Raw genomic sequence first — 14142 nt, forward strand, 5'->3', positions numbered from 1 at the left:
TTGTTTTTCCTCATGCCAAGAAATCTTATTGAGTTTCCTAATAAAGTTGGTTGGACTAAAAGGCAATTTTCTGCCCCATGGACAGTTCTATACTTGCACCTAACCATGACATCAACATGCCATGAGACTATCTTTCTCTGTCATGTTCCCATGTCTTTCCATTCAATTTGTCTCCAGCCAATGAAGAAGACAGACTTGACGTATCCTTAGGTGCATCTGTGTTTAAATAAGTTTAATAATAATAATAATAATAATAATAATAATAATAATAATAATAATAATAATAATAATAATAATAAGTTGGAAGGGACCTTGGAGGTCATCTAGTCTAACCCCCTGCTAAGGCAGGAAACCCTATACCATTTCAGACAAATGGCTGTCCAGTCTCTTCTTAAAAACTTCCAGTGTTGGAGCATTCACCACTTCTGGAGGCAGGTTGTTCCACTGGTTAATTGTTCTAACTGTCAGGAAGTTTCTCCTTAGTTCTAGGTTGCTTCTCTCCTTGACTAGTTTCCATCCGTTGCTTCTTGTCCTGCTTTCAGGTGCTTTGGAGAATATTGTCTAAAGGCAGCCTCAAGATAGGTAAAATCTTTTAGCCTGTCATCTATTACCTTAATGCAATGCTTTTTCTCAACCTCAGCAACTTTAAGATATGATTTCAATTCCAAGAATTCCCCAGTCCACACATCTTAAAGTTGCTGAGGTGAAGAAACACTGTCTTAATGGGAAGTTAGGTGACTCCAGTGAATTTTATCAGAAGCAATGGAAATAAAATTGTATTGAGCCATGGGAACAGAAAGTTTCAAGCTGGCAGTTTTCTGATTCACAGAAGACTGAAGAGCACCAACTCAACAGTGGAGAATAATACTATGATACTCTACGCCTCAACTATTCAACATAGAGGTAGTCCTTGTTTAGCAACTATAATTGAAACTGGCAACTTAGGCATTAAGCAAAGCAGTTGACAAGTGAAACCACAACTGTGTTTACATCTTACAGATTGTCCTTGACTTACAACCAATAATTTAGCAATCATTCACAGTCATAACACTGGGTGCTTTACAACCTGTAAACGTAAAAGATGGCACTGGCCCCCAGTCACAGGACTGCAGTTTTGAGGGCTTGGCAACATGCTCACATTTACAATCAGTTACCAAGTCCCCTATAGTCATGTGATTGCCATTTCCAAACTTCTCTGCCAGCTTACTCAGAAAGTCAATAGAGATGCCAGCAGGAAGATTGTTAACTGGGGGAGGGGAATGTTGGATTTGTGTGACAAGAGATTTCCCCTCCCCTCCATGCAGGGAGGGGAAATCCTTCTGTGTGCTGGAGGAACAGACCTCAAATCTGGCAAAAATGCTAGCGAAGGCCAGCATCTCACAATTGTTTTCCCCAATGGGGCTGAAAGAGGGCCCAGGCCATCTCCCAGCAGCAATACACACAGGAAGCCCAACACTCTACTCCTTGCACAGTTGACAACTGGGAGAGCCAGAAATGTGGTCACTGAATGAAGCAGTTAAGTGTCTCATTTAATGACTGTTTTTTTTCCCAAAGATTGGGATTCTGGGCCCAACTGTCATCATACGTGGAGGGCTACCTGTACTTCAGCTTTCCTTTGCCTTACAGACCTGCAAAGTGACTTTTTCATCACTGTTATAACTACTAATTATTGCTAAATGAGGCAGTTACCAAGCAAAGACTACCTGTACTGCATAAAATGTGCCACATCTTCACTACACCACACCAAGAAACATTCCAATTGTCATTCCGTAAAATAAGATTTTTAATGGAGAATTTTAAGGATTAAACCAGGCAAGGGTAAGTTGTGGTAGGAGAACTCCAGATAAAACTGGTATCAGTCTGGAGAACGCTTTATAAGAAGAGTGAGGGTGTCTCCATATCAGCATAGCAGGCAGGGACATCTTCAGGGAGATGCAAAGAGTTAAGATGGCCTGGGTGTAAAATGTGCATGCCTGTGAAAACGGCAGGATTTTGCATGGTTGCAACCACTGTCTATTTTTTGGTCTCCGCTAATGGGAGGGGAATGAAATTAACATATGCCTGTTATCGTTGAGTGAATTGCTCTATAAGCAGCAGGGAGGAACACCTTCCTTCATAGAGGAATCTTTTCAGTTGAACTTGCCTTGGAAAATGTATGGCAATATGAAATCCAGCGTTGTTTTTTCCCCCCTCCTGGCCACATAGCACAATCGACCTTTCAGGTGAAGCGTGAGCAGCGGGGGGGGGGGGGGGACATAATACCACACTTTCCAGAAAGCTGGAGAGAGAAACAAGGGAGGAGCCTAAGCCATGCTGCAAAAGGCAAAGAAGTGGGTCTCCTGTCCAACCCACATAGAGTTCCCCACAGTGAAATTCAGGTGACCTCAGGATTGTGTGCTCTTGGTTTGGTTCACTCCTTCCACAAAGTTTTCCAGCATATGGCGGGTGTTGGGCGCGGGGGGGGGAGGGGAGGGAGAGAGCTTTGCACAGAAATGGCACACATTCATCTTCCTGCCCAATTTAGTTCTCACAGCTGCTGGAATGCTCAAAGCCACAAGGAAACACAGAAGAACCTTACAACACAACCCTCAGAGTGGGTGTGAATCAGCAAGGTGCAAGGCGGAGGACATTCCAAGGGGAGAGATCCTGTGATATCAGCCAAGGGTCAGGTTTAAGGACAAATGGTGCTTTTGTGTAAGAGAGGGGAGAGAAAACGACCATCCTGTAATCCAAAGGTGAGAAACTATGGCCCTTTTATGACTTGTGGACTTCAACTCCCAGAATTCCTGCGCCCTCGCAGGAATTCTGGGAGTTGAAGTCCACAAGTCATAAAAGGGCCATAGTTCCTATCCCTGCTGTAATCTCTAGAGGTGGCAAATAAGGAGGCTGGGATTGTGAATCCAAAAGGGTGGGTTTCCTTTTTCCAGCCTGGAATTTCACACTGAAAAAGATGCGACAAGGGCACCAGTTTCTGGGCCTGTTTAAAGAACCATGAAAGGGATGGTGATGGCCCAAATTTGGACCCTTTGTACTGCCTTGACGAAATTCCAGAGATGGTTGCTTTGAAGGGTTCCAAGAAAAACGAGGAAGCAATTCCAGGAGATAACTTGATAGACCCCAATTAAAGAATGGTCACATCTCAATGTTGAGATAGAAGTTCAAGAGAGAGAAAGTATGGGCTAAAAAGGGCTTTCCAGGTCACTCAGAGAACTAGGGCTCAAATGGAAATAGGAATCTTGTACCTCTTATTTCCTCCTCCAACTTCTTTTCAAAACACCCCATCATATCACCCCACAGCTTTCTCTTGTTTTGCTCCAGCCTTGATCTGAAGGGTTGGAGAGCTCTTTCTTCATGTCCTTTAGCTGTGCTGCCTGCCTGGTTTCTGAGAAGAAAAACATTGCCAAGTTTCAAATTCTATCCTCCTGGGATTAGATTTCCTTCTCAATACCTGCACAGTGCAGAAAGAGCACAAAGCTTGAACTGGCCCCTAATAATGGCAGCTCTTATTTATTCGTATTTGATTTCTATAGCCACCCAACTCTGCTAAGTCTCTATTATTCACAGCAGGTGGAGCTGTGTTGGCCTTACCTTAAGCTCCTGAAGCTAAGGCAGGGGTCTCCAAACTTGGCCCTTTTATGACTTGTGGACTTCAACTCCCAGAATTACTCAGTCAGTGTACCTGGCTGAGGAATTCTGGGAGTTGAAGTCCACAAGTCATAAAAGGGCCAAGTTTGAAGACCCCTGAGCTAAGGTGTGGCTGGGGTGTCACTCAGAGCCAATTTTCTGGTTAGGGGTGGAATTAAGCCTTCCCCCTTCCTTCTTTAGTCTGCTTGCTTTATCCTTCCAGAATCTTCAGATATCACTAAAGTGATATGAAAGTTGAAAGGATCTCAACAGAGGAAGAACACAGAAAATCTGAGCCTTGAACTCCAAAGTTGGCCTTGAACAACCCAGTGCTATGCACCTGGAATAAGAGAATGATTGGCAACTCACCTTCTCACAGGTTCCAGTGAGGTTCCTGATGGTGTTTCGAAAACTCACAGGCAGGGTGAGCAACCAGCAATAAGCAATAGCTACTTTTGAGTTGTATCCAGTCTCCTGCCTCTCTTTGCAGATTCCAGGGGTGGGGAATATATTTTTAAATTTTGTGTTTGTATTTTATGGTTTACAATAGTTAATGATAGCATTTCATCCCTTCAAAATTCCAGTTCTCCTCTCAAAACCAGGAAAAATTTCCCTGTTTGGAAATAGGGAGGAATTTCATCTGAGTTTAGCACATTGGGCAAATGCATCTGCTAGGTCTTACCTGAATCTGGTTAAGCATATTATAGAAACCCAGCCACTGCCATCTCTCCCTAACTAATCATAGATTGTGAAGCTTTCTTTCCTAATAGTTAGATCTGAAGAGTCACTTACATGCTCCATCTCAGCAATACTATATAGACAAGTGCTAAAATCTAGGAGCAGGGCTTCTGGATTATCATAGTGGGGAAAAAAATCACATCTTGTTTTTCCTGTGGCTACAAAAAGAAGTCCATGATCCAGTAAATCAAAGCTCTGCATTGAATTTGGAATTAAGTTGATCAAAGTTTTATTTTACAATATGCAGCTGCACAGGATAGGTAAAGGCTGCAATTACATAAAAGGAGTGTTGAGTTTTTCTTTTTTCTTTAATGTTCCCTGATAATGTTCTCCTCCCCTTCCCTCCCCCTTGGTTTTAACAAACAAAACTCTTCCCTACAGTTAAATAAACTTAATACATTAGGAAACAGATTTTAACCCGGAATTCTGAACCCTTGTACCAATTCTATGTAGAGATAGGATGTATTATATTATCCAGTCAACTGTCAGAAATGATACTATTCTTCATGTATTCAGCTACCCTTCTCCATTGTTCATCCTAACAAACTATGATGCTGTGATTTATGGAAATTGAAGTCCAGCATGTTTGCAGACCTCAGTTCAGAAAAGGATATGTAGTTGACCATAATGATAATAACATGACTCTAAACCTTTAGGGATTGGGATATTTGCTCACCTTCTCCCTCCTTTCTCATCTACCTTCCTTCTAAAGGCTTGTTGGCTCCATGTGCCCTGTTTTCTCTAGTATCCCTTTGAAACTTGATGCCTTAGGCCAGGGGTAGGCAACCTCGGCTCTTTTATGACTCATGGACTTCAACTCCCAGAATTCCTGAGTCAGCATAGCTGACTCAGGAATTCTGGGAGTTGAAGTCCATGAGTCACAAAAGAGCCAAGGTTGCCTAGCCCTGCCTTAGGCCTTTTGCTCCATCTATATCTGTAAAATTCCAGAAGAAGATAAATTTATCTCCTAAGGATCAGTTTGAATGAGCTCTTTATCCTTGGCTGTGGAGCTCTGTCTGAATGGTGAGCTGATGCATGGAGCACAGGCTGGAACAGGAGCTGGCAAATATGGCAAGGTGGGCTCCATACCTTCAATTTTGGGGTTTGGCTAGCATAAAGATCACTATAGAGTCTTAGACTGGAGATGGCTTAAGCAGGACACTCTTCCCTGCTATCTCTCTCCATGATGGTTCAGTATAGTCTTCCATGTGAGAACTTCTCTCAAAAGCTCACTATGATGGAATTTATTTAAGAGGGAGTGGTTTCAGCAAAGCCTTAGCTTACTCATTTAATGTTAGGTCAATAGCCATAAAAGTTGTCAGACATGGCAGGACAGCTGGAAAGCGGGTGCTTTTTGTTCATATCTCCACTAGCAATCCTTATTATTACTCAGTCGTTGGGATACTTGTCGTATCATGATACATTGTCCTGAATCTCATTTTGGTTGAGGAACCAAACTTATTGTCAGAATTGGTGGATGGGAATATTTTAAGATGCTAAGTGACTGGTAAATAGCCAGTGGCACACATTTTCTTCACTCCTAACATACTTCTTGAGAACATCACCTTAGTGTAGAAATTGTAAAATAATTTAAAACTGATCTTGGGAAAGGTATGAGAGAACCAGAAAAGAAGAAGCGAGCTGTTAAAAGTGGACAGAGATTTTAGTTTGGAGACAGAAGGAAACATGATAAACAAACCCAAAATAACTCCACTTTGATTATAATATGGGACAGTGAGAAACTTAGGCAGGCTTTCAAGATTCTATTAGTCTACCTCACTACTATATTCTGTGACTGTTTCGGCCAACCTCAAAAGGTTGACAGCAATCTTGAAAGCTTTTTGTTCCAAGCTCTCTTTTCCAGATGCACCTTATCAATTGGCGTTGTTTGCTCGGTAAGCAAAAGGAGATAACTGCAGATTGGATAACATACTTTCATATTTGAACAAGGTACTAAAAATGGAAAACAGAAAAAGAATATGGTCAGTTTTTTTCTGACACAGAAAAGATGAGCAAAAACTGTTAGAGCAAAACTGAAGGGACGTTATACCAAGGTGAAATTTAGAGAGTTGATTTTTAACCTGCAAAAACTTAGAAAAATGTTAGAAAAATGATGTCATATGATCAGATAAAATAGTTTTAGTATCAAAAACTATGACCCATGACATTAATGCTATTGATATTTTTTCAAACTTTCACCATGCCAACTAACTAAAAAATCTTTCTATTCCCTAACTTGCAACAGAGATCTGAATAAAAGCCTTGAGTGGACTTGAATGAAAAATGCCATTTCCTCACTTGTACACTGATGGTCTCATCAATGGTTAGGTAATGCTATTCTATAAGATCTTTAAATTGCTAATAAGAAAATTGCCACTGAGCAGGGGGGAAATGTTAGAAAATCAGAAGTGAGAAGCGGACTGAAAAATGAAAGGTGAAAAATTCCACTTGGAGTATATCTATAGAACACTTCTAACCAAGGAATTAAAGGCTGAACTTTGTTAGTTTAAACCTTTGTTTTTTGTTCCCAGCCTCCGTATTGGAAGGTCAGGGGGTTACCGAAACGTCCGATCTTTTGATTTCTCCCCATTGGCCTGGCAATATATTTAATCCTGGGTTGGCTAATGACATGGCAAGGAAGGGCAGGGGACAAAAAAAACCCCTGCAAAACAATTTTCTGCTGTTTGAGAGTCTGACATATTTTCAAGCCTTACAGGGCACCAGAGAACACAACAGCTTGGGAAGGTCACCCATAGCAGCTGAACTTCAGGAGTTCACATTTCATATCATCTTTCAATCGTCCTCCTTTGTGTTTGAACATAACTACCCTTCTTTGCACCTTCAGCAGGCAGAAACAATATTTTTGCCTTCGGGGGGGAGGGGGGAAACAGGATTGTTGGTGAACAAAAGGACTACTCTTGTGTAATTTAATAGCTCTTATAGCCCTCTATTTCCTATCTGGACCCCAAAATGGTAGCAGAATGCATTTTCCTTCTGCTCCAGCTTTTCAGATGGTCCACCTTTCTCCTAAAACAATCACTCTGCTTGAGACTGGCATTCTTTTGCTAACCAGCTCAGCTTCCCATTCCTTCAGCTAAATGAGAGGCAGACCAATGTACACGGCTGCCTCAGAGCCTCACTCCGGTGATGGAGGATGGTTTTGTCTTGTCTATTTATTTAACTGACTGCTAGGTTGCCTCAAGCGAAATGGCACCTCTGCATGTCTTACAAAATAAAAGTAATTAAATTCAACAACAAAGGGAAAAAAGTCTACTGGAGTTGGGCAGCCAATATGTTTAAATAATAATAATATTTTTAAAAAAGCAAATCGGAACAAATAACCCTAATGTTGGGAAAACAGCATGACCACTTACAACCCATAGAAAGCAATCAGTGAGAAGCAGGTTACAGAGTTCCTGCCTGCTGAAAAAGCCAGGATATCTCCATGAGAACCCGATACGGCTGTTGTGGTGGAAGAAGGCGGGAATATCATCCTTTGCTCTTTTTTTTTTCACTCCAATGTAGGGTTTGTCTCAGTGCGTCTGAGGGTTGATTTGTATAATGAAATTGCCTCAAAAAGTTATAAAAATTATATCTATAATCCATATGTAAATTTATAATAGATTTTATCTTTCATATTTTTATCTCTTGTGTCTTGTAAATGTGCCATACAATAAATAAATGCACAATTGACTCAGTTGAACTGTGGGGCGTGAACAATTTCTTGAAGGCACAGGATCATTCCCAGCCTGCTGAAGCAACAGCAATAGCACTTAGACTTATATACCGCTCTATAGTGCTTTACAGCCCTCTCTAAGCGGTTTACAGCGTCAGCGTATTGCCCCCAATGATCTGGGTCCTCATTTTACCAACCTCGGGAGGGTGGAAGGCTGAGCTGAGTCAACCAGGATCAAACTCCTGGCTGTGGCCTAGATAGCCTGCAATATTGCATTCTAACTACTGCGCTATCGTGGAAAGGCTGTCATCTCCTCCTCCATGTTATAACTAGCGTTTTCCCACTTATGAAAACTCAAGTTGTGCTGACTGGTTGGCTATATACACTGTAGTGGGAACATCCTCTCATATCCTCTCATTGTTCTAGATCTCAGTAAAGACTGTTTTACAAGTTCACTGAAGGTGAAAGGTGAAAGGTGAGTGCCTTTTGTCTTCACTTTTTAATTGCAATTGGGATCTGCAACTCTGTCATGATTGTTGAGTGAAACATCACATGACTGTGTTGGATTTACAATATGAGTTCCACTATAGTCATTAAAAGGGACGCGGTGGCTCAGTGGGTTAGGACGCTGAGCTTGTCGATCAGAAGGTCGGCAGTTTGGCGGGTCGAATCCCGAGTGCCACGTAACAGAGTGAGCGCCTGTTACTCGTCCCAGCTTCTGCCAACCTAGCAGTTCGAAAGCACGTAAAAAATGCAAGTAGAAAAATAGGGACCACTATGGTGGGAAGGTAACAGCGTTCCGTGCGCCTTTGGCGTCTAGTCATGCCGGCCACATGACCACGGAGACGTCCTCGGACAAGCGCTGGCTCTTCGGCTTTGAAACGGAGATGAGCACCGGCCCCTAGAGTCGGAAACGACTAGCACGCATGTGCGGGGGAACCTTTACCTTTACCTTTTACTATAGTCATTAAGCAACTCACCGCAAGTTGTTAAAAGCAATGTTACATGATTGCGACTACTGCTGGCTTCTCCATGGATTTTGCTTGTTGAAAGCCAAGTGTGAACATTGCGAATAGTGATTCTGTGACTGTCATTAGTTTGAGAACCAATGGTAAAAGTGGTTTTTCAGTGGTATTGTAAGTTTGAATGGTCACTAAACAGGGCAGTTTTTAACCGAGGACTAGCTGTATGCAAAATTGACAAGACTTCTTTTCAATTTTCCTTCTAGCCCAAGTGACAAGGTTACAACTCTTTTTTTTTGTCTTTGCCATTTTGGTGTCTTTTTTACTTTTTACTGCATTGGTCCACTGTACTATGCACCAAGTAGGAAAGTATTTAGTACAAGGGGGAATCAACATAAAGGCCTATTAGTGGAAACCACACAACCCTAAAGACACTCCAAGGACAAGAAACCAATTGGTGCTTCCTTTCCCAGCAATACCAGGAAAATTTACCGAGCAGAGCCCTGGGAAATTCAGTCTGGACAAAGCTTTTAGACCATCTGTAGGGTCCCATTGGAGGAAAGAGTATTTAGAATGTAGAATAACAGGGTTAGAAAGGACCTTGGCAGTCTTGTAGTCCAGGGCTTTTCAACCTGTGGTACATTGGCACCTGGCAGGTGGTACGCCTGCCATCCTAGAAAAGTAGCAGGGGAGGGGAATGAGATGTACCGGTGGCAGCACCACACAAGCCTGAGCGAGAGACGACTGGAGCTGCAGGGCTGTCAGGACTCAGTGAAAGCACCAGGATCAATGCTTCTTCGGGGCTATCAGGGCTCATTGGAAGTGCCAGGATCAGTGCCAGGCTCCAGCTGGAGCTTGGCGCTGATCCTGGAGCTTCTGCTGAGCCCAGAAGAAGCAATGATCAACTGGAATGTTGCAGCATCTCCAGGGTCTTGTGATTTACATTCAGATGCTTGGCAACTGATTCATATTTATGATAGTCACAGTGTCCCAGGGTCATGTGAAGGGACCAAAACCTGCTGCAACCACCCAGCAGAAGGGGGGGGGAATAAAAACCAAACACTGCCCCCACCCCACCCCCGTTGCCAATCCTCAACAGAAATGCTCACAACAATGAAAAACTTGGACAGGAGGAAGAGCGCCGCCGGGCGGGCAGGCAGGCGTCTTGCTGGGCTGTGGCTTGGGGGGCACTTTTTTCAGTGCCATTGTAACTTCATTACGTTCAGTGACTAACTTTTTCCAGTGCCATTGAACAGTCACTAAGTGAAGTGTTGTAAGTCGAGGACTACCTGTACTTCATCACTTTTTTCCTTTTTTTTTGGTCATCAAGTTTTTGACACCTTGCTAGACTGGTGGTACTCGGATGTTGCCATATCCTAAAAGTGGTACAATGGGTGAAAAGGTTGAAAAGCCCTGTTCTAGTCCAACGTCCTGCTCAAGCAGGAGACCCTATACCATTTCAGACAAGTGACTCTCTAGTCCAGGAGTGTCAAACTCAACTTCATTGAGGGCCGCATCAGCATTGCGGTTGCCCTCAGGGGGCCGGGTGGGTATGGCCTGGCCTACTGGGTGGGTGTGGCTAGAGTGCGTATGGCCTACTGGGTGGGCGTGGCCAGCTCTACATCGTTCGCATCAAGGGTGCCTGTGGGGGCCTGGGCAGGAGTGGGACAGATCTGAGGGTCTCTGGCCAAAGGAGGGTCTCTGGGCCAGGGCCAAGGCAGCGGGGGCCATTCCCTCACTGTTTCCAGGATGGCTTCGCGGGCCGCATGAAACCACTTCGCGGGCCAGATGCGGCCCCCGGGCCTTGTGTTTGACATGTCTGCTCTAGTCTCTTTTTACAAGCCTCCAGTGATGGAGCACCCTCAAGACATTACACTGGCTTATTGTTCTCACTGTCAGGAAATTTCTCCTTAGTTCTAGGTTGGTCTTCTCCTCCGTTAGTTTCCTCCATTGCTCCTTGTCCTGCCTTCAGGTGCTTTGGAGAATATGTTGACCCCCCTCTTCTTCTTGGCAGCCCCTCAAATGTTGGAACACTACTGTCATGTCAGCCCCAGTTCTTCTTTTCACTAGACTAGCTTTGACTTAGGCACCAGAGTCAAACACCTTAGGACTGCTCTGCGTGAAAAGCCCCAAGCTTCTTCCTCCCTCCTTCTTCTCATCCCACGTTTCCAAGCTTGAGAAATGGAGGAAACCAATAGCTGCAAGGATGCCAGGAACCACAGTCTCCCCGCTTCCCAAGATACAACTTTTCCTGTGTTTGCTCCTTCTGTCCCGAACAAGTTCTGGGCAGGCTTTCCACTGGAGTTGTATGCCTCTTTCTTCTGGCTATTGATACTGGATCTCCTTTGAGGACTATAAAGAAAGGCAATTCAGCCTTTCACCAAGAAAACATGTTTTTGTTTCCAGAAAAAGCTTTCAGGCAAAGATTGCTGATGTGCAAGAATTCTGGATATTGAAATCTATATGTCTAGAGAGCAGCCGGGTTGGGGAATGCTCTTTTAGGGCGATGGTATTAACTCTGAGGAAACTTTTTCTACTTCTCCCACATGTTACGGAAGGTGCTAATGTGGCATAAGGATGAATTAGACAATCCTGATGGCTGGTCACCTGGACCGAACAAAGGAGATCGTGCCTTAAAAGTCTCTGAACCAAGACCCTCGAACAATTTCAGCCAAGAACGAATGAATCCAAAGGAAAAGAAAACACTTTCAAATTGCAGGAAGTATATATCTCTTACTTGCTTGACTTTCAAAGTTACAGTATGCATAAAACCTAAAGTCCTCAGGGAAAGGGCGGTATATAAATGCAATAAAATAAATAAATAAATGCACAAGGATCTGTGTTTAATGCCAGGACCTGACTGATTGCTTTTGGTAATAGGGTGCTAAATAGATAAGCCCTCCTTGGGCCAGTGTCTGTAATAATAATAATAAGAATAAGAATAAGAATAATAATAATAATAATAATAATAATAATAATAATAATAATAATAATAATAATAAGAAGAAGAAGAAGAAGAAGAAGAAGAAGAAGAAGAAGAAGAAGAAGAAGAAGAAGAAGAAGAAGAAGAAGAAGAAGAAGAAGTTGGAAGGGACCTTGGAGGTCATCTAGTCCAACCCCCTGCTCAGGCAGGAAACCCTATACCATTTCAGGCAAATGGCTGTCCAGTCTCTTCTTAAAAACCTCCAGTGTTGGAGCATTCACCACCTCTGGAGGCAGGTTGTTCCACTGGTTAATTGTTCTAACTGTCAGGAAGTTTCTCCTTAGTTCTAGGTTGCTTCTCTCCTTGACTAGTTTCCATCCGTTGCTTCTTGTCCTACTTTCAGGTGCTTTGGAGAATAGCTTGACTCCCTCTTCTTTGTGGCAGCCCCTGAGATATTGGAACACTGCTAGTAGGTTCTACCACAAAGTAAAAATATTAACAGCCTGAGAGGTTCACAGCAGCTAACAGTAAAGTTGAAGCAGAAAAGTTTCTTTGAAGGCTACATAAACAGAAACACCTGAAATGCCAGGGAGAAGGGATTGGTAGTGATAGACAAGCATCTTTCAGGATCTTTTGTCCTGGACAACAGTGTCCTCCCAATTTGGATCAAGAAGCCAACTTTCCCCTTACCCCTCTTGCTGTCCTTCTAGCCAATTTGTGCCCCTTCGTGCAGCTTTCCATCAATCCTTCTGATAATTACCCTAGTCTCAGTTCCCTCTCACTGAAAAAAGTAGGCAGAAACAGAGCTCTTGATGGCTTCTTCCAACACCACTGGCAGGTTTAGGCGGCTACAGATAGCAGAAACAATACCTGGAGCTGGGCCTATAAGTAAGACAAACTTTCTATCCCGGCTTCCTTCTTCTACTGTATATTATTTGTGAAGGAGATCAAACCAAAGGGGTTGCCTGTGAATGAAGCCCCAGGCCCTGGGTTTCCTGCCCGATACCCTGGGGGTGTGTTTAAATGCAGCCCTTGACTCTGAAAGCCACATATTACTCTTGGCAAAGACTTGATGTTGCCAGCCAACAGCAACAGTTTTACATATTTAAGTAAAATTAAATTAAAAGACATGTATTTTTTTTTAGATCTGTGTCCCATCCAGTTCTCCCTCCGTGCAAGTCTTTGGCCCTTCTTTGCTGCTAACTCTTTCCTTTCTGGCTTTCTCTGAAAAGAGGGAGCATCCCCAGTGGGGTGGCTGTGTTAGATGGTTGTTTCTGTCTGCATTCATGTCGGAAGTACCTACAGAGACGACCGAAGGTGCTTCTGGATTGAAAGGATTTGCCTGTGAAAACACCTTTGCCCAGGGCAGGGATAGGCAACCTTGGCTCTTTTATGACTCGTGGACTTCAACTCCCAGAATTCCTGAGCCAGCCATGCTGAGGGGAAAGGGAGAGGTTTCCAAGCTATGCTATGCTGGCTCAGGAATTCTGGGAGTTGAAGTCCACGAGTCATAAAAGAGCCGAGGTTGCCTACCCCTGGCCCAGGGGGACGCTTGTTTGCCAAAGTAATTAAGTCTTCAGAGAGGTTCCTTTCATGTCTCCCTGGTTGGTTGTTGAAGGAGCTACAACAGTTCAATTAGACAAATTGGTTTGTTTTCAGACTTTCTCTACAATGAATGTGTTTTTTATTGTCATATTATAATAGTAAGATAACGATATATAGGTTTGGTTCGTTACAAAATGGAGCTGCAACAAGAAAAGGCAAAGGCGTAAACTAAAGATGAACTCCAAAGAATGGGCTGCATCCTTTTCTTAACCCCGCAGAACCGTTTTCCAGCTGTGGACTGTCCTTTGGCCATAGGTGGTACACCAGGAGCCGTGCAAGAAAATCTGGACCGGTTGCATCAAGTCAGCTGGACAGAGAGACCAAAAAGTAGGGAGAACACCGAAGGCCAGCCACTCCCTTCACTCCCAAATAGAATAAATCCAAACTGACATAGGTAAAGGACTGGGGGAAGAGGGAGAATGACTTCCTAATTTTGATAGCAAACTGCACTGTCAAATTTCACTGCCGAATCACATGGCCAGTTTTCAGCAGTGAGTGTTTTGGGGGGACTGCATAATACAGCTGGAAGGTGTCCCTTCCAGTTTGAATTGGAAACAAGAGAGCCCCATGTCCAGAATCCATCCAGCCTAGCCCTGGCTACTATAACTGGCAGT

At 43.4% G+C, this 14142-nt stretch overlaps 1 protein-coding gene across 1 annotated transcript in view; it reads left to right on the plus strand.

Moving 5' to 3' along the window:
* Window positions 1–14142, plus strand: part of FKBP6 (FKBP prolyl isomerase family member 6 (inactive)) — a gene marked incomplete at both ends in the record, with an annotated part of 67810 nt that overhangs the window by 44304 nt on the left and 9364 nt on the right. The window contains one exon of the mRNA XM_083379446.1: window positions 8465–8513. Coding sequence (XP_083235572.1) covers window positions 8465–8513 — 49 coding nt within the window. The remainder of the gene's footprint in view (window positions 1–8464; window positions 8514–14142) is intronic.

Source organism: Vipera ursinii (assembly GCF_947247035.1).
Source record: "Vipera ursinii genome assembly, chromosome: 1".
Lineage (NCBI taxonomy): Eukaryota > Metazoa > Chordata > Lepidosauria > Squamata > Viperidae > Vipera > Vipera ursinii.